The following is a 27,717-nucleotide window of genomic DNA, read 5'->3' on the forward strand; positions in this document are numbered from 1 at the left end:
CTCTTTCTTTCTGTCCTTTAGCATTCCCATGGTTTGGCATGGACATCGGTGGAACGCTGGTTAAATTGGTCTACTTCGAACCGAAGGATATTACAGCCGAAGAGGAGCAAGAGGAAGTGGAGAACCTGAAGAGCATCCGGAAGTATTTGACTTCTAATACTGCTTATGGGAAAACTGGGATCCGAGACGTCCACCTGGAACTGAAAAACCTGACCATGTGTGGACGCAAAGGGAACCTGCACTTCATCCGCTTTCCCAGCTGTGCTATGCACAGGTTCATTCAGATGGGCAGCGAGAAGAACTTCTCTAGTCTTCACACCACCCTCTGTGCCACGGGAGGCGGGGCTTTCAAATTCGAAGAGGACTTCAGAATGGTAGGTCGGGTTTGTCTTTGTTAAAACATCAAACCTCTCACATGTCCATAATCATGGCCACTCATACCTAAGAACCATACTACTAGCCTTGGGACTCTGGACAAGCTTATGTCACGTCCACTCTGTGCCTCAGTTTTCTCACCTGTACGAGAATAAAAACAGCTTCTACCTCATAGGGTTGTTACATGTAGGATTAAATGAGATAATATGTACCTGACACTTAGTAAGTGCTCAATATAGTTATCATCATCATTTCAATTACAATTATTGCTGGGTAATACGCTAAAGACAAGATGCTAAAATCCCTTCTGAAGTATTTCAGTTAGAATTGACCGCAGACTTTTACTATATAATCGTGATGCCAACTTTATGCGTATATAAACAGAGACCCATGGGAAGGCTTCTATGAATCCTACCAAAAATGATTACTTCTGTCTACCCATTTGCTCTCAAGTGCCTTTTATCAGCATATGAATGCCATTCAGAAGTTTTGCTCACAAACAAAAATGAAATCTGTAATATTACTTATCAGTGAATTCCTTCATTAATGAATACCATTTAGGGAGTATAATTTTATATAGTAAGGATAATGCTGTATCCTGACTGGCAGTACATACAAACTGTACATTGCTCATTTAGATTTAACAAATGAAGCTAAATGGAAGATACGGATAAGTAACATGCAGTCCAACGTTTCTCTTTTTTTTTTAGCATTCCCTTAACATCTGTGCATTCCAATTTCTTCATTTTCTACAGTCAATATAATAATCTCCATACTGTGTAGTCTTTATTTTATAAAGCGAGAAGAAAGTGAAACAATAGTTGTAGATATATCTTGGAAAGGAAGGGAAGCTAGATAAACAAAAGTGATTGAACATAGAAGAAGGAAGGGTTGGGAGATTTTAGGGTTAGTTTTACTACAAAGTTGAACATATAGTGAGGTGAGTCATAAAATACATATTCTCAAAGCCTGTAGTACAAATTGCTGCCATTTTGTGCAGAACTAATGTAATCCAGTCTTGCTATAAAGTCTGTCATTAATTAATACATTAATGAATCAGTGCACATTCATGGTATTTAATAAAGCTATAAATGCAAATTTTACTTGTGCCATCAAAAGTAACCCCATTTACCTCATTGATTATAGTAAGTTTCTGTAAGAGCAGGCAACAGAGTCCTAGAATAATATCCTAAGTGAGACTAATTATCTTCAGTTTTTTTTTTTTTTTTCTTCTGTGTCCCCTCCTATTACCCAGCAGTAGAGTTTGACTTGCCACTTACTTAAATGACCCATGGAATCCTTTTCTCACCAAAGAGGCTCATGATCAAAGAGTTTTAAAACTGAGACGTTTGAGATCCATGGGCTTGAGAACTAAGTCTCAGTCCATAATGGAAAAAGCATTGAACCTGAACTCCAGTCCTGCTTCTACATTTCATCAGCTGGGTGACTAGGCAAGACCTGTCCCTCCTCTGGGCCTCATTTTGTCATCTGCAAAGAGGTGGGAGTAAGACTTCAGAACTGAAGATGACCTCTGGAGGTGAGAAAGTATAGCATTCTTGTGCTACATAGATAAGAAACTAAAGCTGCCAGAGAGATCAAAAGCTTCTAGCAGTGTCACCTAGGTAAGGGCTGGGACTTGGACTCAATTCTGATTCAGAAGGAAATGCTGATCCACTCTCATTGCTCTGAGCTCCTCAGGTCCCTCAAGGACAGCCTATCTGTCCATTTCCACTGGAGAGCCTGAAGTGAACCATGGTGACCCAGAGGATTTATGCAACCTCTGTCAATGCCTCCATCTCTCCTCTGGGGTAATGTATACCCTGGGAGAAAGTTACTCAATATATGTTGGCCGTGAGCAGGTGTATTTCTCAAGGTTCTAAGTTGAGAAGAGTCACATCTCATTACAACCAAGATAAAGAAGCCTTTCCTCCTTTGGGCAGGCTTTTGAAGCCTAATGAATAGACTGGAGTAGGGAGCAAGTTTGTAACATTTGCTAAATAGCCTGGCCAGGTTGGGCATCCATCTGTGAACGAAGAGTCTGTGGACTGCCTTCTGTATCCAGGCTGAGTATCAGCCAAAGTGAAGACAGAATTGAAACAGATAGATCTTTTCCTATAGCCCATTTGATGTTATGTTAGTGATGTGCCTGAGTCTTTCCAAAGTTATGATGAATAGGTGTTATCCTCCATCCTAAGCATTCATTCACTCACTCAGGCACTTTCAATGCACCAAGTACTGTTATGAACAAAATAAATCCCCTGCTCACCATGAGCTTGTATTCTAGTGGGGGAAGACAATCAATAATCAATTTAAAAAGTGAATATAGAGTCAGGCGAAAGTGGCTCACGCCTGTAATCCCAGCACTTTGGAAAGTCGAGGCAGGTGGATTGCTTGAGGCCAGGAGTTTGAACCAGCCTGGCCAACATGGTGTAACCCTGTCTCTACTAAAAATACAAAAACAAGCCAGGCAAGGTAGCGCACGCCTGTAATCCCAGCTACTCAGGAGGCTGAGGCACGAGAATCTCTTGAACCCAGGAGGCCAAGGTTGCAGTGAGCCAAGATCGTGCCATTGCACTCCAGCCTGGGTGACAGAGTAAGACTCTGTCTCAAAAAAGAAAGTGAATATAGAATATATCAAATGGTGATAATTACTATGACTGGAGGGAAAAAACCAGGGCAAAGAAGATAGGGAGTGCTGGCAGGGTCTTTGTGTGACTAGGTAATGTTGGAGCAGAGACCTGAAGAAGACAGCAAATCATGCAAAGAAAGAGTGTGTTAGGCAGATGGAGCAGTGAGTGCTAAGGCCCTTAGTGTCCTAATAATACAAGCTCTCCTCATTTCTAGAATAGAAAATCGAAGATGCTAACTTAATTGTAAAGGATCAATATATACTACCGTACATATTAAAACAATTTGACAAATCATACAGAAGTACATCTACATATCTATAAAGTCCTGTTATTGTTATTGTATAAAATCACTGTTTTTGGTATAACACAACTTTGCAGATAGGAGTTTGAAAAATCCATCTGTGTGATTTATTTGAGCGATTAGGGCTGGGTAAAAGATGTTCAACAGACCCTGAATAGTAAGCAATTGTTACATTTGAATAGTATTTTTAAAAAATATATAGTATATGTACTTGAATCCTTAGATAATGTAACTCTTCTTCATTCCATTTAAAATGTACAAGAAAGAACTATAAACCACGACACAATCATTAAATTAGACCTGTGTAGAATACTGTCAGTTGAACAGATCTGCATTTTGTTCCTCTTTTTTCTTTCCTTCTTTTTTTCTTTCCACCATCCCTACCCTCCTTCTTTCCTTTCTCGTTTTCTTATTTAACATTTTAGGATTGGCCAGACGTGGTGGCTCACGCCTGTAATCCCAGCACTTTGGGAGGCCGAGGCGGGTGGATCACAAGGTCAGGAGATCGAGACCATCCTGGCTAACACGGTGAAACCCCATCTCTACTAAAAATACAAAAAATCAGCCGGGTGTGGTCACGGGCGCCTGTAGTCCTAGCTTCTCGGGAGGCTGAGGCAGGAGAATGGCGTGAACCTGGGAGGCAGAGCTTGCAGCGAGCTGAGATCACGACACTGCACTCCAGCCTGGGCGACAGGGCCAGACTCCGTCTCAAAAAAAAAAAAAAAAAAAAAAAATTTAGGATCATTGTCATAACCAAATTTTTGACTGGCAAAAATTAGCCTTCAAAATCAATGATTTATCAAAATGGAACACAGAAGCAAAACTTAGCCTAACTTCAAATAGGTTAAGATGTTGATAAGCCAATGAGGAATTCCCACCATTTACAAAGTGGCTTTCAAGATGGAGAACTCTGCATGGCTGTGCACCAAGGCTCTGTAGGTTTCAGTGAATTTTGTGTTTATTCCCAGTGTCTATATTCTGTGGGTTTTGTTTTAAATAACCAAGCAGAATATTTTACGTACAGATTCTAGTATTTTTATTCCCAACCACACTTCCTAACTTCAACAACCGTATTCTCAAGAATGCAAGGTATTTTTAACATCAGAAAATTTATTTTTAAAAAGTCATTAATTCTGCCCGTATAGCTTTTCATTACAATACAGGCATACCTTGTTGTATTGCATTTTTTACAGATTGAAGGTTTGTGTTAACCCTGCACTGAGCAAGTCTATTGGCACCACTTTTCCAATGGCTTGTGTGCACATTTGTCTACGTCACATGTAGGTAATTCTTGCTGTATTTCAAACTTTTTAATTATTATTGTATCTGTTATGGTGATCTGTGATCAGTGATGTCACTATTGTAATTGTTTTGGGGCACCACATTATGCCCATATAAGATGGCAAACTTAATTGATAAATGTTGCGTGTTCTGACTGCTCCATTGACAGGCTGTCCCCCCATCTCTCTCCCTACCTCAGGCCTCCCTATTCCCTGAGACACAGCAATATTGAAATTAGGCCAATTAATAGTACTACTGTTGGCCTAATTGGCCTCTAAATATTCAAGTCAAAGGAAGAGTCCCATGTCCCACACTTTAAATCAAAAGCTAGAAATCATTATGCTTAGTGAGAAAGCCATGCTGAAAACCGAGACAGACCAAAACCTAGGCCTCTTGTGCCATGTAGTTAGCCAAGTTGTGAATGCAAAGGAAAAGTTCTTGAAGGAAATTAAAAGTGCTACTCCAGTTTACACACAAATAATAAGAGAGAAAAACAGATTTATGGCTAATACAGACTTTTAGTCATCTGGATTAAAGATCAAACCAGCCACAACATTCCCTTAAGCCAAAGTCTAATCCAGAGCAAGGCCCTAACTCTTCAATTCTCTAGAGTCTGAGAGAGGTGAGGAAGCTGCAGAAGAAAAGTTGAAAGGTAGGCGGGGTCCTGTGGCTCATGCCTGTAATCCCATCACTTTGGGACGCTAAGGTGGGTGGATCGCTTGAACCCAGTAGTTCAAGACCTGGCTGGGCAACATGGTGAAATCCTGTCTCTACACAAAATAACAAAAATTAGCCAGATGTGGTGGTGCACCCCTATCGTCCCAGCGACTCAGGAGGCTGAGATGAGAGGATTGCTTGAGCCCAGGAGGCAGAGGTTGCAATGAGCTATGATTGTGCCACTGCACTCCAGCCTGAGTGACAGAGTGATACCCTGTCTCAAAAAAACATGAAAAGAAAAGTGGGAAGGTAGCAGAAGTTGTTGGTTTGTGAGGTTTAAGGAAAGAAGCCATGTCCATAACATTAAAGTGCAAGATAAAGTACTAAGTGCAATGTAGAAGCTGCAGCAAGTTAATCAGGAAATATAGTTAAAGTCACTAATGAAGGTGATGCATTAAACAACAGATTTCCAGTATAGATGAAATAGCCTTATATTGTTTTGGAAGAAGAGGCCACCTAAGACACTTTCATAGTACAGAACAGAAGTCAATGCCTGGCTTCAAAGCTTCAATGGACAGGGTAACTCTCTTGTTAAGGGCTAATGCAGCTGGTGACTTGAAGTTGAAGCCGATGCTCATTGACCATTCTGAAAATCGTGTGGCCCTTAAGGATTATGCTAAATCTACTCTACCTGTGCTTTACGAATGTAACAATAAGGCATGGTTGATAGTACATCTGTTTATAGCATGGTTTACTAAATATTTAAGCCCATTATTTAGACCTATTGTTCAGAAAAAAAAAATCTTTTCAAAGTTTTACTGCTCATTGACAACGCAACTAGTCACCCAAGAGTTCTAATGGAGATGTAAAAGGAGATTAATGTTTTCATGCCTATGAATACAATATCCATTCTGCAGCCCATAAATCAAAGAATAATTACAAGGTTCAAGTTTTATTATTTAAGGAATGCTTTTTTTTTTTAAAGAAATTCTTTTCATAGGCTATATCTGCCATAGATTGCAATTCCTTTGACGGATCTGCGTAAAATCAATTAGAAATCTCTGGAAAAAATTCACTATTCTAGATGCCATTAAGAACATTTGAGATTCAAGTTGGAGGAGTAGAATAGCATTAGAAGGAGTTTGGAAGAAGTGAATTTCAGCCTTATGGACAGAGTTCAAGATGTCAGTGAAGAAAGTAACCACAGATACATTAGAACTAGCCAGAGAACTAGAATCAGAAGTGGATCCTGAAGATATGACTGAATTGCTGCAATCTCACGATAAAACTTGAATGAATGAGGAGTTGCCTTTTATGGATGGGCAAAGAAAATGGTTTCTTGAGATGGAATCTCCTTCTGGTGAAGATGCTGTGAACGTTGTTGAAATGACAACAAAGGATTTAGAATATTACATAAACTTAGTTGATAAAGCAGTGGCAGGGTTTGAGAGGATGGACTCCAGTTTTGAAAGAAGTTCTATGGTGGGTAAAATGCTATGAAACAGCATTCCATGCTATGGAGAAATCTTTTGTGAAAAGAAGAGTCACCCAATGCAGCAAACTTCATTTTTGTCTTATTTTAAGAACTTTTCCACAGCCACCCCAACCCTCAGCAAACTCTACTTTGATTAGTCAGCAGCTCTCAACATTGAGGCAAGACCCTCCACCCTCAAAAAGATTACTAATCTGAAGGCTCAGATGATTCGCATTTTTTAGCAATAAATATATTTTAAAATTCAGGTATGTCCTTTTTTTTTTTTCTTTTTTTCTTTTTTTTTTTTTAGACATAATGCTAGGCTGGGCACGGTGGTTCACACCTGTAATCCCAGCACTTTGGGAGGCCGAGGTGGGCGAATCACGAGGTCAGGACATCGAGACCATCCTGGCTAACACGGTGAAACCCCGTCTCTACTAAAAAATACAAAAAAATAGCTGGGTGTGGTGGCGGGCGCCTGTAGTCCCAGCTACTCAGGAGGCTGAGGCAGGAGAATGGCATGAACCCGGGAGGTAGAGCGTGCAGTGAGCCGAGATCCCGCCACTGCACTCCAGTCTGGGAGACAGAGTGAGACTCTGTCTCAAAAAAGACCTATTACTAATGCACATTCGATAGACTACAGTATAGTGTAAACAACTTTTTCTCTGTGCCCAGGCTGGAGTGCAGTGGCACGATCTCGGCTCACTGCAACACCTGCCTCCTGGGTTCAGGGGATTCTCCTACCCCAGCCTCCCAAGAAGCTGGAATTATAGACACATCGTGACCACGCCTGGCTAATTTTTGTATTTTTAGTAGAAATGAGGATCTCACCATGTTGGCCAGGCTGGTCTCAAACTCCTGACCTCAAGTGATCCACCTGCCTAGGCCTCTCAAAGTGCTGGGATTACAGACGTGAGCCACCGCCCCTGGCAGCGTAAACAACTTTTATATGCACTAAGAAACCAAAAAACTCATGTGACTTGCTTTATTGCAATATTCACTTCACTGAGGTGGTCTGGAACTCAACCTGCAACATCTTGGAAGTATGCATGTAGACACTTGTGAGTTTTGTCCAGTCCAAAGCTAACATTGATTAGAAGTCAGAAGTAACTCTTTTAGTTACTATAAAAGAATTGGCTTTTCTTAGGCCAGAAATCTCCAAGGGACCAGTCTTAAAAAGTGTATAATGGGCCGGGCGCGGTGGCTCACGCTTGTAATCCCCGCATTTTGGGAGGCTGAGGCAGGCGGATCACGAGGTCAGGAGATGGAGACCACGGTGAAACCCCGTCTCTACTAAAAATACAAAAAATTAGCCGGGCGTGGTGGCGGGCGCCTGTAGTCCCAGCTACTCGGAGAGGCTGAGGCAGGAGAATGGCGTGAACCCAGGAGGCGGAGCTTGCAGTGAGCCGAGATTGCGCCACTGCACTCCAGCCTGGGCGACAGAGCAAGACTCCATCTCAAAAAAAAAAAAAAAAAAAAAAAAGTGTATAATGATGGAAAAGCATCAGGAGCGGTAGGACACCTATGGATCTGTGGAATGTCTAAACCTAAGAGCATCATTTATGAACACCTGTTACCTTGGTCCCTATTATTAATCTGAGGACTGATTTGGGATATTGCAGGAGCATAAGATTTGGTAGACACTATCAGCCTCAATTTCATTCTGGCTTGAGACTTTTAACCACTCATAGATGGCCCCTTTCGTCATTTGATGGAGGGAGGAAAAAGCTATCCTTGAGGTTTTTGTTATATTTCTCAGTCACTGAACATGTTTGAAATTCATCTCTCTCAGGTCTCTGTTAGCTTTGTGAAAAGAATCCTGAGTGTAATTTGTAATTCAGAATCAACCATTTTATATGCAAATTGTTCTTGGTTTAGTAGGATAACCTTTTCCGTCACTTCCAATTTGATTTATGGAGCCAGTGTCAGCAAAAGTACCTTGGAAGTATAAAATATCATCCAGATATGTATTTTACTTATTTCCAAAATACAATTTGGTGACTCATTTCCCAACTATAGGTGAGTGATGTAACTGATCCTGGGTAGATCCATAGAATGCTCCCAGGGATTAGATGTGGAACCTCTTGGGATAGTTTTTACCAAATTTCTTTAGTTAGCTATTGAGTTAGTTATTTTTGACAGACTGAGCAACAGCTCATAGGAGGCTCTCTTAATTGTATCCTGAGCATGCCTGTGTTTAAGATCCATCTCTTTCTTTTCTTGTCTTGTTCCTCCCCTCTCCTACCCTCCCCTCTCCTCCTCTCCCCCTCCCCTCCCCTCTCCTTCCGGGGCTTGCTCTGTCACCCAGGCTGGAGACAGGGATGCGATCATGGCTCACGGCAGCGTTGACTTCCTGGGCTCAAGAGATCCTCCTTCCTAAGCCCCCTGAGTAGCTGGGACCACAGGTGTGTGCCATGATGCCTGGATAATTTAAAAAAAATTTTTCTAGAGACAGGGTCTCATCAGGTTGCCCAAGCTGGTATTGAACACCTGGGCTCAAGCAAGCCTCCTGCCTTGAACTCACAAAGTGTTGGGATTACAGGCATGAGCCACCACACCCAGCCTATATTTTTTCCATTGTTAGCATATAGGGAATTACTGAATGCCCTCTAAAAATTACAGTCTTCAGTTTGGAAATGATGCTTCCAAATACCTTTGAACTTGAGATAAGAAGACCTGGATTATTTTATTTCTCATGGGTATTTCTTTTGTGTGTATAGTACTTTAAAGTTTCCAAACATTTTTGCAAAACCATCTCATTTGATTCTTGAAAACAGCCCTGTGAGTTAGCTAGGGCACTCACTACAGGGAGAATATGTGACTTTATTGACATCTGTACTAGGTTGTGGTAATAGACTCAGTCCCAGCTCTTTAGTTCCAGACACCGTGCTTCTCCTTCTATGGCAGTGGTTTCTCAAAGTGTTGTCCCAGGACCAGCAGCATCAGCATCAGCATCACCTGGGATTTTGCTAGAAATGCAATGAGAAATTCTGGGGTTGGGGCCCAGCAACCTGCATTGTAACAAACCCTCCAGGTGATTCTGATGCACTTAAAGTTTGAGAACCCCACTGTACCCCTACTTGCTTGAGTAACTTTGGTACTGGAAATAACATTGCTAGTTTTTCAGAGTTGTAGTTTGAAAATTTTCTCTACTTTACCTCTTCCCCTACTTGTTAGTCTTGGGAACACAAGTAGGTAACTTAACCCACTGACCCACAGTGATGCGTTTTATCTGCAAAATAGGTAATAATAATAGCTTCCTTGCTTAAAAGTCCCACAGGTGGGATCTATACAGTCTTTGATTAGCTTCCATTATTTACACAGAGTTTGAGTCTTAGAGCAAGCTTTGTTTTGTTGTTTTTAAGTTTGAGGAGTGGCTTAAATTTAACCTAATAATTTAGGAATTGGCAGAACTCATACTCTCCAAAAGTGCTAAGCAGAGTTACAAGCAGAGGGATGCTAGAGCCAGCACCTACCGGATAAAAAGAGTCCGTGTATGCATCTCTTCCCAATTATGTGTTTATTGACATCGTGTTGGTAGCTTGAAATTGGTCATGGTCAGGGGTGATTATACCATGGAAATTAGTAAATGCTATAAACTAGGGCTTTTAGTTTCAGAGAGCTGGTTGTTAAACATTTACCAGCATATCTTAGTTACAAAGTATGTTCAAATGACCTGAAGCTTCCTTTGCATGTTTGCTGGATCTAATAGTTCAGATTTGTGATCATTTAAGGCCTGTTATAGGATCAGCATTAGGATACATATAGATAAAATTGGTAGTATGGGAGTCAGATTCAGCCCACAGACATGTTTTGTTGGTCTGCAATGTATTTTTTTAATGTTAAATTAGCTGTCAGCACTTAAAAATTGAAAGATTTAACATAAAAATTTGGATTTCTGGCTCTTGAAAAATAGGGTCATCTGGTAACACTGGGCCCCCAACATCACATGGCAACAGTGGGCAGCAGGTGAATTTTAAATATGTGCAGGTTGACTTGTTTGCTACAGTCCTTATCATTCTGTGACTCTACATCTAGTCAAGGCCTTTGCTCCTTTGTTTTCTTACAGTCTCTTTTAGGCATTTGAGTCTGTGGCCCTTGATGTAAAGAAAACTAAGTCCCGAGAAAGAGTGTTTCTCACTAGCTGAAATCTCAACATGCTGTTTTAAGCTTTCCACAAAGTTAATTCAGTTGTACTAATGGACTGCAAAGTCTGATAATTAATTCCCAACTCGTCCTGAATTTCAGATGGCCTATTTGAAAATCCAAGTAGCAGTATGACTCACTGCCTGCACTTGGGACCCTGTTATTTTTCCCAGATGGTGAAGACTTTTGAGGGAGGTCTCTGTAGGGATCAGTGAAAATGACACATATCTTTGTTTCCCTGTCTGGGGATGCATGACCTCAAGCTTCAGAGATATCCACCCCTCAGTGAAATGTGTAGAAGAGATGTTTGTTTGCTGCTAGCACTTTGTTAGAAACTGATTTTTAGGGAAAAGTTGAAATAATGATGTTTCTTTTCAGGTCAAAGTAGTGCATGCATAGATTATTTGCCTTGGCAGGTTTTTCTTTTTTCCTAGTATAGTTTCAGAAGGTCCACCAGGACAGACTTTGTGTTTGTTATGTTGGCTCTGGAACTGGCTGTCAATATTGTTGATGAACCTCTGATTAATTTTTAAGCAGTTAACCTGTACTTCCAAGACTGACTGATGAAATTGCTACTTTTCAGTTTGGGGTGATCCAAGAGATAATAACTCCCTGTTCCGCGTAATAAATGTTTATTAAGCAATTATTATGTGCAGGCCTTTGAGCATAGTGTAAGGGGCAGCCAAAGACCTAGAAAACAAGCCAGAATGTGACCTGTGCTGTAAGTGCAATGGAAGGCTGTGGAATCAGGGAGAACAGAGGAAATAGGGTTTACACTGCTATGCCCTGCTATAGTCTTTCAGGTCTCCAGATAGTTTTATACCTGTAATTATGCTTCTTAAAACATGTATAATTACATACATCTCATCCAGAAGTTTCACATGGTAAAAAAAGAAATGTTTAAAACCATTTATGAGGTAGATTTACTTAGCACCATGGGTCATTTAGAATGTTTATTTCAAGAATAATCAAGAATACATCCACTATCTGGTTGGTAACCTATTCTAATTAATTCTGTTCTGCAGGTATACAATCAGAGGATTTTGTTAAATAAGAAATTCAAATGAGTAACATGAAGTCAAAAATTTTGTTTTTGCTCTTTTTTTGTTTGTTTGTTTGTTTAGACACAATCTCAATCTGTTGTCCAGGCTGGAGTGCAGTGACACAATCATGGCTCACTGCAGCCTTGACTTCCCAAGCCTGAGTGATCCTCCCACCTCAGCCTCCCAAGCAGCTAGGACCAGCAGCATGTACCGCACGCCAGGCTTTTTTTTTTTTTTTTCTGTAGAGATGGGGTCTCCCTATATTGCCCAGATTGGTCTCAAAATCCGTGGCTCAAGTGATCCTCTCATCTCGGCGCCCCAAAATGCTGGAATTACAGGTGTGAACTACCACACCCCAGCCCGTTTTAGCTCTTAACTTTTATTATGAAGATAATATCTTTTTGACAAAATGTCCAAGTCTAGTACTTGTGTAGGCTGTTTCCAGACTCCAGAAGCAGTACCCATTATGACAATGAAGACACGAGAAGTACAGCAAGTCATTGGGAGGTATTTGCTAGTTGTGTCACTTAGGGAAAGTTATTTAAGTTCTGTGAATCTTAACCATAGAATAAGGTTGATAGTACCGACTTTCAGGGTTTCAGGGAGAATTAAATAATCTGGTACGAGGGTTTAGCATGTAGTAAACAGTAAATACTTGCTATTATATTTTAAAAGAGATTTTAAAAAATTTATATTGGGTCTTTTAAATTATCTTCATTTGTTCAGTTTCATGTTGGTGATTGTTAGATTTTTTTTCTTTCTTTGGTCCATGGAAAATGATGTATCCGGATCTCTGGGCCAGTAGTAATATATCTGAGGATCATAAATTAAACTTTTGAGAAGGCAAATGGCTACCAGACCCTAAGCCTAGCCCTCAGCCAGATCATTCCCCTTTACCTTTTTGCCCCTGTACATTTTTGTCTCTCAGGAACATAATAGGACACTTGGGGACCACCCCAGGCATTAATAAAAGAGCCAACATTTTTTGAACGCTTTGTATTTGCCAAGACCTATGTAAGCACTTTACCTATATTTTTAGGTAATCTTCACAGCAACAGTGTGCAGTGAATGTTATTATTATCTTCTCCATTTTACACATGAGGGCACTGAGGTTTGAGAAATCATTCAGTTAAGTAAATTTTAGAGCTAGAATTCAAAGCCACATCTAACTACAGAGCCCAAGCCTGGAAAAAGGGGAGTTGGGCTTTGTGGGCTCAAAGGTGGTTCACCCCAGTGCCCAGTCCCTCGGGACTTCATGCTCTACCAAGGAAGTATAGCATTTTTGTTGCTTTCTGAATATTCTCCGTCTGCTCACCCTGTGCAAGCACCTCTTTCTTGGTGGCATTCCCTATTAGATTCCTGTCACTGCTATAACAAATAAACTTAATGGTTCAAACAACAGAAATTTATTCGCTTGTAGTTCTTAATGCCAGAGGTTCAAATTTAAAGCATTGGCAGGAACGTACTTGCTTCAGTGGCTCTTGGGGAGATGCCATTCTTTGCCTCTTCCAGCTTCTGGTGGCTGTCAGCATTCATTGGCCTGTTGAGCAGCACTCCAGTCTCTGCCTTTGTCTTCACATGGCCTTCTCCTTTGCATCTTTTAAATCTCTCCTATGTGTCTGTATGCTTGCCATTGGACTCAGGGCCCACCCCAATCATCCAGGATGGTCACTTCTTCTCAAGATACTTAATTAGATCTGCAAAGACCCTTTTTCCAAATAAAGTCACATTCACAGGTGCTGAGAATTAGGACATAGTGCCATCTTTCAGGGACCATCATTCAACCCACGACACATGCTGATGCGTGCATTTCAGGCAACCAGGCAAGCTCTTGTCCTTTAGCATGCACTGTGGGCAGGTATGACATCTAGCCAAGGCTACTTCTCCAGTGCAGTGGCTGATTATCTGCAAGATTTTACAACTTGTTTTAAGGGTGTCTCCATGCTTTTCATGTGAATGACCCCATCTTAAATAGAAATAAAACCTCTGGGGCTTCCCTTTAGGTGGTCGCCTATCTCACAAGGTTTTATTTTGTTGTTTGTTTTGTTTTAGATTGCTGACCTGCAGCTGCATAAACTGGATGAACTGGACTGTCTGATTCAGGGCCTGCTTTATGTCGACTCTGTTGGCTTCAACGGCAAGCCAGAATGTTACTATTTTGAAAATCCCACAAATCCCGAATTGTGTCAAAAAAAGCCGTACTGCCTTGATAACCCATACCCTATGTTGCTGGTTAACATGGGCTCAGGTGTCAGCATTCTAGCTGTGTACTCCAAGGACAACTATAAAAGAGTTACAGGGACCAGGTAAAAATGTTTCCGCTTGTGCTCAAACCCAGACCTCTTTCTTGATTACCAGTTTATAGTAAAAGGTTATTTATATAGAATACATTTTTAAAAGAAATATCTTGGCCTCCTTGGCCAACCAAAAAAAATTTATCAAATGGTGTGTTAAAGTGGTATGTGGGTGATTTATATAAATGTTAATAAAACATAGTCCTTGCCTTGATAGAAACTTTGGTCAGGTTGAGGGAAGAAGGATCACACACACCAGAAATTTGCCAAGAAGGGGGTATACATTAAGTGCCAAATGATTGGCAGGGTCAGTAGAATTCAGATGGAAGGATACTTGGGATGGTCAGAGATGACTTCAGAAGAAACCTTCTTTTGGACCCTCATTGATGCCTAGCTTGGAGTGACTCACTTGAAATAATATACCATTCCAAACAGCAAACCAAACTAGGTCTACAAAGAATGTTTTTTTACCCTCAGCCAAATGCTCCACCTGAAAACTGGAATAGTCAGCACACCTCCTAGGGAATTTTGGAGTGGAGTAGACAGGGAAACAGCCCCATGGCCACAGTGGGGCAGAAGGCCTTGTTTTTTAGTGCACACACCCCAAGGCCCATGTAAGAGCCAAGGGGCTCAGCTTCCTGTTAATGAGTATTCAACATGGGAAAAACATCTAGGGTCAGATCTCTCTAAGACATCACAGTGTAAACAAAACTAAATAGGTTTTCCTTAATTCTAGGAAGAGGATTTGATATGAAGCATTTCTCCAGCATGTAGAACCATAGAACCCATGTTTAGAGGAAAAACTTAGGAGATTAGTGCCATGTAGGATGTGCTTTGGGACTTGATGTTGAAACCAGTGTTTTTGATAGATGCAGATATCATGTCACTTCTCTGGGTCTCAGTATCCTCATTTCTGCCATGAAGGGGGTTGTTTCTTAGATTGCTTCTACAGACTTTTCCAGTACTGAAATTCTGCAGGACTACTGACCCATTAGGAGGCATTGCTTTTGCAGTACATTTCCATGACTTGTGATAAATGAGTGGTTCCCCACTGAAGAGGGGAAGATTTAACAGTGTCCCCCAGGACATGTTTGACATCTTTTTTTCTTTGGTTGTTACAACTGGCATCTAGTGGGTAGAGGTTGGGGTGCTGCTAAAATCCTATAGTACATAAGGCAACAAAAATTATCGAGCACCAAATATCAGTAATGCTGCTGTTGAGAAACCCTGGCATGCATGTACACACACATTCTAACTGAAACCTACTTGTGTCCAGGGTATAGGCTTTGTTTTGTAAGTTAATTGCTACCAAGTATACATTTTCTCATTGAGAATGTAGAAGTTTGCTTGCTCACACAAGAAACAAAACTGACTCCATGACCTCATGAGGACTGTCAGGAATATCAGAGACATGAATATTTCAGCTGAGTTGGTTTTACGTTAGAGAGTGATTTGATAAACATATAATTTTTAAGCAACTACAGACCTCCTCCCAGAAGGAGTAATTGAATTGGTAAAGCTGGTCCCAAGGTAACAGCAAGCTATACATTGTTCACAATTAGAGATATTTACAGTTTTATTAACACTTAACAATTTAATGAATTACATCACAGGTACACTTTCTTAAACTTGGAGGCTCCACAGATCTGGGTCATCTTGAATAGCTGCAAAGAAGCAAACTGTGGTGTTTGGCTTCTATTATGTATGTAATAATGTCTATCAATATTGGTAAATGCCCATTAATGTCCAGTATTCTCCAGTCATCAACAAATTCTGTCTGGATATTCAAGCTTCCCTATAAACTCTCTCTTCAATCAGTAGTTTTGGAAAGGTGCTACCAAAACCTGCAGGTTAACAGAGAACCCTTTCAGGGGCTACCACGAGAGGGGAGGGGAATGAAACATCAAGTCTGTGGGGCTGTGATCCTGATCCAGAGTTGTTTTGCCAAAGGTTTCTTTTAATTCAAGTTAGGAAACCTCTGACATAAACGATTACAGTTAGCAGTGAAGTTAGTATCTACGGTTAGTATGAGTGTGTAAAACACATTTTGGGAACCACTGTTTTAGCAAATGGCTTAGCTTTAAGTTTTGCTACTCCTATTTGTGAACTGATAGCTGTCACTCCAGGTTTTTTCTTATTGTATTATACCTGATTTTCCCATTAAACATTAAAGATGTTTATTTTTAAGAAGCTACACAGGATGTCAGTTTCCTTTTAAACATGATTTCAAATGGTTTATTTCAGTGTTATATATAATTTTGTTGCATCCCAGATTTGGGTAGCAACATTTTTTTCCTGGTGACACAACTCCAATTATAGAAGTCAGTGGAAGAAATAGTACTTCATAGCTGACAGTAGAATGTGTAGTCTGTTAAAAGAGGAATGCAGATAATTTTGAAACTTTGGTGAAAGTAGCAGTACATCTCATCTCATTATTTTGGAATCTGTTTTAAGGGCATGAGCACTTAATTGAAGGTCTCTTCTGCTGTTTCCTAAAATCCCCCACTATGATGTTGTTTGTTTTGTTTTATTTTTAAATGATGATAATATTCTACAGCTTTTTCTTGCATTGTTTTTGTCTCTGATATACTGAGAGTTTTTACTGTATGCCTACTGAAACAAACAGATGCATCTGATTGTGGGCAAGGAAATCACTTGATTAAATAATGGTTAGCAGGTTGAGGGTATTAATAAAGTGCTGGGAGACATTTGGCTCTTCTGCAGCCATACATTCTTTCCTCCTACCTGCAGTGCACTCACTGTGCAAATGAATGCTCACTTTACCTCATTTGCTCCAATTCTTTATGTGAAGTTGTCTGTCATTTTCCAGTCATACAAGGCATTTGCCCTTTTTCATTTATACCAACACATCAGCCAGTGGGTTACCTTCTTTCTAAGTCAGCCAGTGTCTTCAGTTGCCTACCTTTGGAGTGGGTTGTTGAATGCTTTGATTAATACAAATCCTTAATGTCCAAAGAAAGATTATTCATGGGGATGACAGATATTTAGAAGATAGAAATGGGAGCAAAGACATCTTTCTAAAAATACATAGGGAGAAAACAAAACAAATTCAAATAGCACACAAACCAAAACATGTTCCCACAGTAGCTTTGTAGGTAGGCTGAAACCAGCAATGTAGAATGACATACTGCATTAAATTTAAATAAAGATAAACTTTCCTACAGGAAATCCAAAGTTTGTACTGTGACTAAGTTGTGAAGGTAATAATGTACATGGACCTCTTCCTTTACTCATGGAACTGCGTCTACAGTTTGGGTAGCTGCTACTGGTGGTACCTAGCTACATAATTTTCCATGAAAACCCATAATTTCAATCATATATATATATGTGTATTATATGTATATTAGTAAACAAAGTTTTATATATATATATCTATAGAGATCTCTATAGATATATATATAAAGTTTCAAAATTATCTGCATATAGAGATATCTATAGATATATTTTTTTTAGACGGAATCTGGCTCTGTCACCCAGGCTGGAGTGCAGTGGCGCAGTCTCGGCTCACTACAACCTCCACCAGGGTACAAGTAATCCCCCCACCTCAGCTTCCTGAGTAGCTGGGATTACAGGCACGTGCCACCACGCCTGGCTAATTTTTGTATTTTTAGTAGAGACAGGGTTTCACCATGTTGGCCAGGCTGATCTCAAACTCCTGACCTCAGGTGATCCACCCACCTTGGCCTGCAAAAGTGCTGGGATTACAGGCATAAGCCACCATGCCTGACCTCAATCAAGTATACTTTTATATAAATGACAATTTAAGAATATTACACATAGTTTCGCTATTTCATTTTCTTTTATTATTTTTTGAGATGGAGTCTCGCTGTGTCTGTCGCCCAAGCTGGTGTGCAATGGCACAATCCCGGCTCACTGCAACCTCCACCTCCTGGGTTCAAGCAATTCTCCTTCCTCAGTTTCGTGAGTAGCTTGGATTACAGGTGTGAGCTGCCACACCTGGCTAATTTTTGTATTTTTAATAGAGACAGAGTTTCACCTTGTTGGCCAGGCTGGTCTCAAACTCCTGACCTCAAGTAATTCGCCCGTCTCAGCCTCCCAAAGTGCTGGGATTACAGGCATGAGCCACCACGCCCGGTCAGTTTCCTTTTAGATGCATCTTCAAGAACTATGTACCTATCTACAGTTTTGTACCTTCTTGTTAACAGTTATTGACATTATTAAACATAACCTTAATCCCAAATTGATTTTATTCTTAGAAGTAAAAGCCAGTGCTCAAACACAAATTGAATTTCCAAAGCTATAGCTCTTTGGGGCTTCAGAACAGATGTATGTGAGCAGCTCTTCTTCATTTACTCTTCTACATGGTAAAGAAATAGGAAAACCTATGTCCATTAGCTTTTGGAATCAATACTCCTTTTCCTGCTGGGAGTTCACTGGCGATACTTTACGCTGAATCTGCTTTTCTTTCCATTAGGTAACTTTGATATTAATACACAATTGAGTTCATTCTTGGCTACTGTAATTACTTTCTAATTTTGTCTAGGCTGTTTTAGAGGAACTTTCCCCCTAAACAAGTCAAAGCTTTTTAAATGTAGTTCAACCATTGGAACCACTTTATGACCTTTGTTACTGTTTTTTACTATTGAGTGGTAAGTAATATATTAAAAACCTTCTGGAGAGTCTACTAGAAAAAAATTCAGTATCAGATCAATGATTCCCTTCTAGAAATATTCAAGGAGGCGAAATGAGATTATCTCTGCTAGAGAAGCAAGGTCAGGTAAAACACAGCTTTTAAGACTGGCCACTCCTGGCACAATCCTGGGTCAGTTTTGTCATCAGAGGGTTTGGCTTCATAGCTTTGAGCTATGCTTTATGTACACACAAATTCTTTTTCTAGGTTTTTATTATATTCAGCTGCATATGGTTTTTTAATAGGAGTTATTTCTTGGTTATTTGCTGCTTTCAGACCACCCAAATAGAAGAGATCATGATTTGGCCCCATTTCATAGGTGGGAAGGCTGAGCAAAGCACTCAGGTTAGTGGCTAGTTGAAGGTCTCACAACAGAAATCAGTGAGAGTCTTTCTTTGGTTTTGTTCTCAAATTTAGGGGCAAATTTTCCTTGATGTTTATTTTTAGTCTCTGCCCTCTTTTCATATCCAGTCTACCCTAAAGCTCTGTTGCACCCTAGCACTTTAATTCAAGTGCCCCTTTGTTCGTCTGCTTTTATTCACCCATATTAATAGTCTTGACGTAGTTGGGGACTTGGATGGGCATATCTTAAAGTAAAATTTAAAAATAAACCTTATTATTCCTTCAGTCTTGGAGGTGGAACATTCCTAGGCCTATGTTGCTTGCTGACTGGTTGTGAGACCTTTGAAGAAGCTCTGGAAATGGCAGCTAAAGGCGACAGCACCAATGTTGATAAACTGGTGAAGGACATTTACGGAGGAGACTATGAACGATTTGGCCTTCAAGGATCTGCTGTAGCATCAAGGTAGAGATTAAGTAGCTAGGAGCAGTAGTGATTAAACACAAGGCAGCCTCTCCACCCTGGCCATTCACTAAGTTATGTTTTAAAATGTCAATCCACCAGCCTGGTGCAGATACCTGTTGTATCAGAGCTCAGACTTGATCTCCTGCCCTTGTTGAAGCACTGAGATGTTTAGCTCTTGATGCTTGTTCTTAAAATAAGGCAACTTTGAAAGAAGGTTCTAGAAAACTGCAATAGTTTCACCTGTTCCATTCTTGTCCAGATATCTAGAGGCATTAATTTTTTTCCCCCCATCAATGGACGTGCTACTTTGTCCCTATTAAGAAAAGGTCAGTCAGCCATGCGTACTATAATCCTGTCTGCTTATAAACCATAGTAGCAAAATTGGATCACTTGAGTTTGAACAGTTACTCGTAGAGCCTTCCACAATACTTTGGTGGAAGGATGGGCCCTGCCTGAGGACGATTTTGAACACTCTCGCTAATATTTCTAACATAGCTTTGGCAACATGATGAGTAAAGAAAAGCGAGATTCCATCAGCAAGGAAGACCTCGCCCGGGCCACATTGGTCACCATCACCAACAACATTGGCTCCATTGCTCGGATGTGTGCGTTGAATGAGGTAAGGCCTTACTCAACCCGGTGAAAGCTGTGTGTCATTCATATACATCATCTTGGCAGTGCAACACCTGTTGACTCTTACACAACTACATATCCTTAGGAAAGCTTCCCTTTACTATAGTCACACTTTACAGAACAGGAGGGGTGTGTGTTGGGGGAGGGGGAGGAATATGTGCTTTATTTTTAAGAAGGCACTGGATGATAATGAATGATAAACCATTCACCTGTGGAAACATAATACAATTACAACCCATGTTATAGTCTCTCTAACCATCATTATTGCCGTGTGACCACTGAAATGTGAGGAAAAGGTCTGAGCATCCTTGCACATAACTGCAGGTAAAATGCTCGACTTGCAATATTCGATATTCTCTCTGCTTTCAGCTTCTTTACAGTGTTGCCTTGTGGCATGGAGTTCAAGCAGCATTGTACAGGGCTATCAAAGCATAGAGAGCTTGCTACAGCCAAGGCCAGCCAGAGCCCCAGGCACAAAAAGGGGTGGAGCTGGTGACATACAAAGTTGTATTAACATGTTTTGAAGCATTGCAAGATTCGTTTGGAAAAAATTGAAACTTTTCTGAAATACAAGGTGTGTAAAGTAGAACTCTTCACACTGAGGTGTATTAGAAAGACAAGAAAGAGGAGTTGAGGCATGGAACAGGTCATAGGAGAGTATTAAAGAACCACAGTAGATCTGTAATGGAGTTTTTATAAATACAGCTTTTAATAGGTGACATACATACAGAAGAAGGCTCAAATTATAAGCTTACAGTTTAATTTACACACACAAGCACCCCTGTGTAGCCATCACTCAGATCAAGAAATAGAACATTATAGTTACTCAGAAAGCCCCTTGAGCCCCCTCCCAGTTGAATAGTTGAATGTTAGTGTATGAGGCAGTCTTTATGATACATGGGTGTTAGCCCTGCCTTTGAGTTCTGGGTTGACAAAAAACATACTCTCCTTGCATAACACTGAACAGAGTATGTTACTGGCCTGCAGATCAGCGACATACCTTTTTGGAAGCCCTCAGTTCAGACGGAGTTTAAATGGGAGGCTGATACTCAGAGAAAAGAGCATTCCAGAGATGTTTTTTCAAAGTCCACTTGAGTCATGGGACTCAATGTGACAGAGTTTATTTCTTGACATTAACCTTTAAAGGGAATTTTTCCAAGTAACGAAACAAGCCCCAAGAACAGTATGTGTGTAGTTGGCTGTACTCATGGGCTCTCAAAGGTCAACTGGTAACACCCCTTGCCCCACAGAGCAATAGATGCCCTTTCCCCTACTTTCCACAGAGCTGGCTTCTTGTGCTTTTGGCTGGAGTGAGCCAGCAGGTCAGCAGGTCTTTTCACAGGCATCAGAATCCCTTTGGGAGAGAGCAACTGACTTTACTTTTCACTTTTGATTTCAATTTAAATATTATTGATTGGTGGAGTAGAGCGAGTGCCAATTTGAAAATGTAGCCATGTTATATACTGGTTTGAGCAACTATTTTATGTGTTTCTGTGGGGCTGAACGAGTGAAGAGAATCACCAGTCGCCTTGGGGCCAAGGCTCTACCAGAGGGTGTCTAGTCAGTGCAGACTCCCAGTGGCCGCACCAGTGACTGGCAGTGTTGCATTTCCCCGCAAGAGCAGCTACCAAGTCCCTCAGTCCTTGCTTTGCTCTCTGGAGTCACTGAATTGAAAACCTTTGATTTCAGCCATTTCATTGAGGGACACCACATTTACCAAATCTAAAGCATTTTTGCCGTGATTCTTGAGATGCTGTGAAATGCTTCCCCATCAATTTTAAATTTTCTGATTCAAATTTTTGAATAGATAATACAAACACATAATACAGACTTCTAAGACATTAGAAGGATACACAAAGAAGTGAGTCACCATTTCCACTTCTGTCTTTCAATGTTAACCTCAGTAGAGGCTGCCATTGTTTTTAGGGTTTTTTTGTTTGTTTTTATTGTATGTATTACAATCTTTTGTTTTTATTGTATATAACATAGGATACATTTATCTTTCCAAAGGTAGCAAACTCTACCTTTTTTACAAAATAATAGCTTTATTGAAATATGATTATATGCTATACAATTCACTCTCCATATACTATTCTACATCTTGCTTTATCAGCTTTTTATTAAGAAAATTCATAAACATATGTAAAGCAGAGAGAACCATATAAAGAACCTCTGTATATCCATCAGTGCAGATTCTGCAATCATTAAGGCTTCACTACACATGCTTTCTCTATATTTTCTTCTTCCTCCTCCCTCTGGTCCTCTCTCCTTCTTCTCTCTTTTTTGCTAAAATACTAGAAAACAAATCCCAGATATTATATCAGTCTACCCTATATATTTTAATAAGCACCTCTAAAAATACTGCCTTTTGCTTTTTGACGTAATAATGCATCTTGAAATTGATCATATCAGTATATTTTAAATTGCTTCATTTTTAATGGCCATATAGCATTTTAACATATAGATATGCTGTTATTGATTTGTTCAATTTCCTGATGATATTTAGGTTTTTCCAGTCTTTTACTATTATTTAAAAATTCACAGTGTATTTGTATATGGTATACACACATATATGTATACACATGTATATTATTTTGCCTACATGTGAGTATATCAATAGGATAAATTCCTAGAAGGGAACTTGCTGAGTTATAGGATATGTTGATTGTAATATTAACAGATACAAAGTTCCCTCCATAAAGGTGGTTCTAATTTATATTCCCACCAAGCAAGGTTATAAGAGTACAAGTTTCTCCACAGAGTTATCAAACTTTTTGATTTTTTTCAATGTAATAGGTTAAAAATTATACCTTATTTTGGGATTAACTATTAATATTATTTACTCATTACTCTATTGGGTTGTTGGCCTTTTTTTCTTATTGATTTATGGAACTTTATCAATTAAGTAACAAATCCATTTTATGTGAAATGTACTCATAATATTTTCCATTTATTGCTTCCCATTTGGATTTGTTTGTGGTGATGTTTTTCCCCAAATAAAAGTTTTTAAAGTAAATGTAGCAATTATTTTGAAATGATTTCCTTTATTATGCATTTTCTACTTCAACATTTTTTTCCAGTTCTTCCATATTTTTCCCTATCTCTTTTTCTTTTCTTTCTTTCTTTTCTTTTTTTTCTTTTTGAACATCTTTTACCCACCTGGAATTTATTTGAAACATGGAATGCTCTTCCAGTTTTAATGCCACTTCTACTCCTTCTGACTTTCTATTAGGGTAATGCAGGACTGGGCTTTGAGCAAATCCTCCCTTGGATTCCCTTATTTTGGGAGAAAGGGCAAAACTCCTCAATTTAATTAAATTTCTTTTTAGTCTGAGTTTCTTAGAGTGTTCCTTGTCCCCTCTTAGTTTGGGTGATTTGTGGCTAGTTTTTTTTTTTTTTTTTTTTTTATGAAAATTTATTAAAACTACCTCCACTCCTCTACCCACGGAAAATTTTCAGTGGCTAATGGGTTCATGAACATTCATTGTTAAAACTTGAGGCAGTTAAAAGGTGATGTTCCCAGACCCTGATTACTCTTGATAGACTAAGCAGAAAATAATACCAGCTTCAAAGACTCTCTTGCCTTTGATATGAGTGACCATAGCAACTGGCTCTGAGTGAGTGAGTGAGTGGTGAGCAGCCTCTGCATGGTGGACAGGCTGAGCTCCGGTTTGAGCTTAAGAAATATCTAGGGGAGTGGGAAGTATAACGAGTGCACTAGAGCTGGAAGCTTACGGGATTGGAAGCATGTCTGCATGAGCAGAATAGGAGAGGAATGTTCATAAGTGTATGTTCAGAATGCAAAGCCACATCTTTGATGACAAAAATAGAGTATTTTTTGTTATCATATTTTAACTCATGTGTTGGCCAAACAGGATATTCCACCATATATCCTGAGGGCAGAGACTGAGTATTCTTTCTTCTTTGTATTTCTAGTGTCCAGCACAGAACAAATTGAGCATTATTCATTACACAAATAAACCATACCATAGCCATTTTATTTGTGAGTTGGTTATAAGAGTATTTTATACCTAGAAGTTGGGGGATTGAGGTATTACACATGAAAATTTAGCTGAACTTGAACTCCAGTTAAAATTGTAAATATGTGGCCGGGCGCGGTGGCTCACGCTTGTAATCCCAGCACTTTGGGAGGCCGAGGCAGGCGGATCACGAGGTCAGGAGATTGAGACCACGGTGAAACCCCGTCTCTACTAAAAATACAAAAAAATTAGCCGGGCGTGGTGGCGGGCGCCTGCAGTCCCAGCTACTCGGAGAGGCTGAGGCAGGAGAATGGCGTGAACCCGGGAGGCGGAGCTTGCAGTGAGCCGAGATTGCGCCACTGCACTCCAGCCTGGGCGACAGAGCGAGACTCCGTCTCAAAAAAAAAAAAAAAAAAAAATTGTATATATGTGTTTGTTTTGGGAGCTTAATTTCATGTCAGATGTAAGGCAGTCTGACATAACACCTGCAAATAAGTCCAATATCAGTTTCTGCCTTGCCCAACAAAAATCTCAGCCTCTTGTTCTTGTGGAATGCACTATAAGGTTCGTTTAACTTCATTTTGGCGATGTTGAAATAATTCCACCAAAAAAAACAAGGAAAATTCACTCTTCAAGGTTCTGTACAGAGACATACAGAACATTGGGTCTTTGCCAAATGCTATTTTTATGCCATGATTCAGTTGTTTTCTTTAATATTTTTTCCAGAATATAGACAGAGTTGTGTTTGTTGGAAATTTTCTCAGAATCAATATGGTCTCCATGAAGCTGCTAGCATATGCCATGGATTTTTGGTCCAAAGGACAACTAAAAGCTCTGTTTTTGGAACATGAGGTAGGTTGAGCTTGCATAGACTTACTGTCATATGTGGAGTATATTTTGGTTTGGCTAACATATCAGCAGGTCTCTTAGCTTTTTAAATTGGTCAAGTAGAAAAGTTGCCATTTACACTTTGCATTTACACAAAGGATAAGAAAAAAGCATATATAAAATGGAAGCGTTCTTATCCAACAACCAGGACTGATAGTTGGTTAATTTAATTTTTTAAAAAGTCACTGGAAATGTAAATTAGGACAGTCATTATAGAAAACTGCATGGAAGTTTCAAAAAAACTAAAAATAAAATTACCATATGATCCAGCAGTTCCACCTCTGAGTATTTACCCAAAAGATTTAAAATCAGTATGTCGAAGAGATGTCTGCACTCCCATGTTTATTGCAGCACTACTCACAATAACTAGGTTATGGAATTATCCTAAGTGTCTATCAGCAGATGAATGGATTTTTTTTTAATGTGGTACATATACACAATGGAATGCTATTCAGCACTTAAAAAGAAATTCTGTAATTTGCAACAACATGGATGGAATTGGAAAACAGAATGCTAAGATAAGCCAGGCACAGAAAGACAAATACTACATGTTCTCACTTATTTGTGGAATCTAAAACAATCAAACGCATAGAAGCAGAGAGTAGAATGGTGGTTACAGAGGCTGGGGGGTAGGGGAAATGGGAATGTACATTTCAAACTTGTAAATTTCAAATGTTCTCACCAAAGAAATCTAAGTATTTGAAGTTACATACATGTTAATTAGCTTGCTTTAATTATTTCACATTGTGTTCATAAATCATAACCTCACTTTGTACCCCATAAATATATAAGATTATAAGTTGCCAATTTATAATAACATTTTTAAAAAGCTTTAAAGTCAGATAAAATGAGTAATCATTAAAAAAAGCTTTCTTCAACCATTTTATTATACCTTAAAATGTGTAAATGTGCACTTACTTACCAATCTTTTGATGTGAGACCAACGCCTATTTTTGAGCATGGTTTCTGCCGATTGGAGTCCTGTAGTTATCTTTCTTTCATAATCTACAATATTATGCACCTCCTTTGATTTCCAGTTTGTTTCCTTAAAGTGGATTAAGAAGTTAAAGATACTTATGAAGCAAGTTGGTTGCAGAATTCTTACAGGTTTTTTTCTCTCTCTTTCATGTTGTGGCATCCACCTAAGTAGATAGCAATTATTTCTGACTACCTTTTTCAATATTTCTCAAGAATTTAATTGAATTTTCACAGAACTGACCATCAATTTGTGCTCTTTTTATTGATTTAGGTGGTATATAGTTAAACTAGATTATTACATTACAATCAACCTGTCATAAACAAATTTAAGGATAAACACAGCTAACTCTTGGCAAGTAAGCAATTCAGCTGGTAAGAACAGAAGTGCTTGGGCTACTAAGAGTAGCTTATTGGCCTTGAGAGGTCAGTGTACCTGACCATTAGTGAACCTCTTTACAAAGGAAATGGAGAGTGTCAGTAAATTCAGAGTCCCTTACTTGGAGTTTCTTTTTTTTTTTTTTTTTTTTTTTTTGAGACAGAGTCTCCCTCTGTCACCCAGGCTGGAGTGCAGTGGTGCAATCTCGGCTCACTGCTACCTCCGCCTCCCAAGTTCAAGCAATTCTCGAGCCTCAGCCTCCCAAGTAGCTGGGATTACAGACGTGTGCCACCACACCCGGCTAATTTTCATATTTTTAGTAGAGGGTTTCACCATGTTGGCCAGGATGGTCTTGAACTCCCGACCTCAGGTAATCCACCCGCCTCAGCGTCCCAAAGTGCTGGGATTACAGGCATGAGCCGCCCCAGCCCCCTTACTTGGAGTTTCTACCATACTATAAACCAAAAAGTGGGGTCCCCTCTCTCTTCCACTTCCTCTGTCACCTCCTTTAAAATCATTGCTGCAGTGCTGTAATGAGCTATCGCTGGAGGTATCTAATCTCTTGTATACACTGCAGCAGAAAAACATTGGGAGAGCTGGTATTGTCAATTTCAATTGTAATGAATAACTACTGTGCCATTTTTTTCTCATCTTCAAACTGAACTATTTATTTAAGAAGTTACCAATGCATTTAGAGTTATTTAGAACTCTCTATGCCTGTATTTTGTTTTATTAAAGCATATGAAACAGGTACTTAAATACTAAATAGTTAAGGCCCAATGATAGAAATTCATACTAAAGAAAGCTCTTGTTTTTAAAGCAGGCTTTAGGCATTGAGTGAGGGGGAATGAGGTCCAAGAACCTCTACTCTCTACCCTCCACAGCCAGAATATCTGATTATTTATGGAGTTTCCATGTAAGGTTTTGTTTGAAAAAGAAAAAACCATCTCAGCCTTTAAAAAAAACAATGAAAAAGGAAAAAGAAAACTCCTGTTCTAGTCCAGATAGAGTTGCCATTTTTAGCAATAAAAAATACAGGGTGCCTAGTTATTTTATCTGCCATTTATCTGTGTCTTATCTGGTAACCGTAAGTCCAGATCTTCTTGGCCTAATGCGGACAACAAAGCCTGGAAACTGTCAGGGATAAAAAGTCTTCTATAACATCAGGTGGGAAGTTAGGTGGT

General features: G+C 39.6%; 1 protein-coding gene across 7 annotated transcripts in view; it reads left to right on the top strand.

Annotated features, from left to right (window-relative positions):
• The window catches only part of PANK1 (pantothenate kinase 1), a 128,153-nt gene that overhangs the window by 92,158 nt on the left and 8,278 nt on the right, over positions 1–27,717 (top strand). For 5 of the 7 annotated variants that reach the window (XM_058436226.1, XM_032137138.2, XM_032137114.2 and 2 more), the window contains 5 exons: positions 22–374; positions 13,960–14,213; positions 19,502–19,678; positions 20,174–20,297; positions 25,018–25,143. In XM_058436226.1, coding sequence (XP_058292209.1) covers positions 39–374; positions 13,960–14,213; positions 19,502–19,678; positions 20,174–20,297; positions 25,018–25,143 — 1,017 coding nt within the window. In that variant the 5' untranslated portion in view covers positions 22–38. The remainder of the gene's footprint in view (positions 1–21; positions 375–13,959; positions 14,214–19,501; positions 19,679–20,173; positions 20,298–25,017; positions 25,144–27,717) is intronic. The other 2 variants (XM_032137120.2, XM_032137157.2) reach the window with 1 other exon arrangement.

Source organism: Hylobates moloch, unplaced genomic scaffold (genome assembly GCF_009828535.3).
Source record: "Hylobates moloch isolate HMO894 unplaced genomic scaffold, HMol_V3 SCAFFOLD_3, whole genome shotgun sequence".
NCBI classification, from domain to species: Eukaryota; Metazoa; Chordata; class Mammalia; order Primates; family Hylobatidae; genus Hylobates; species Hylobates moloch.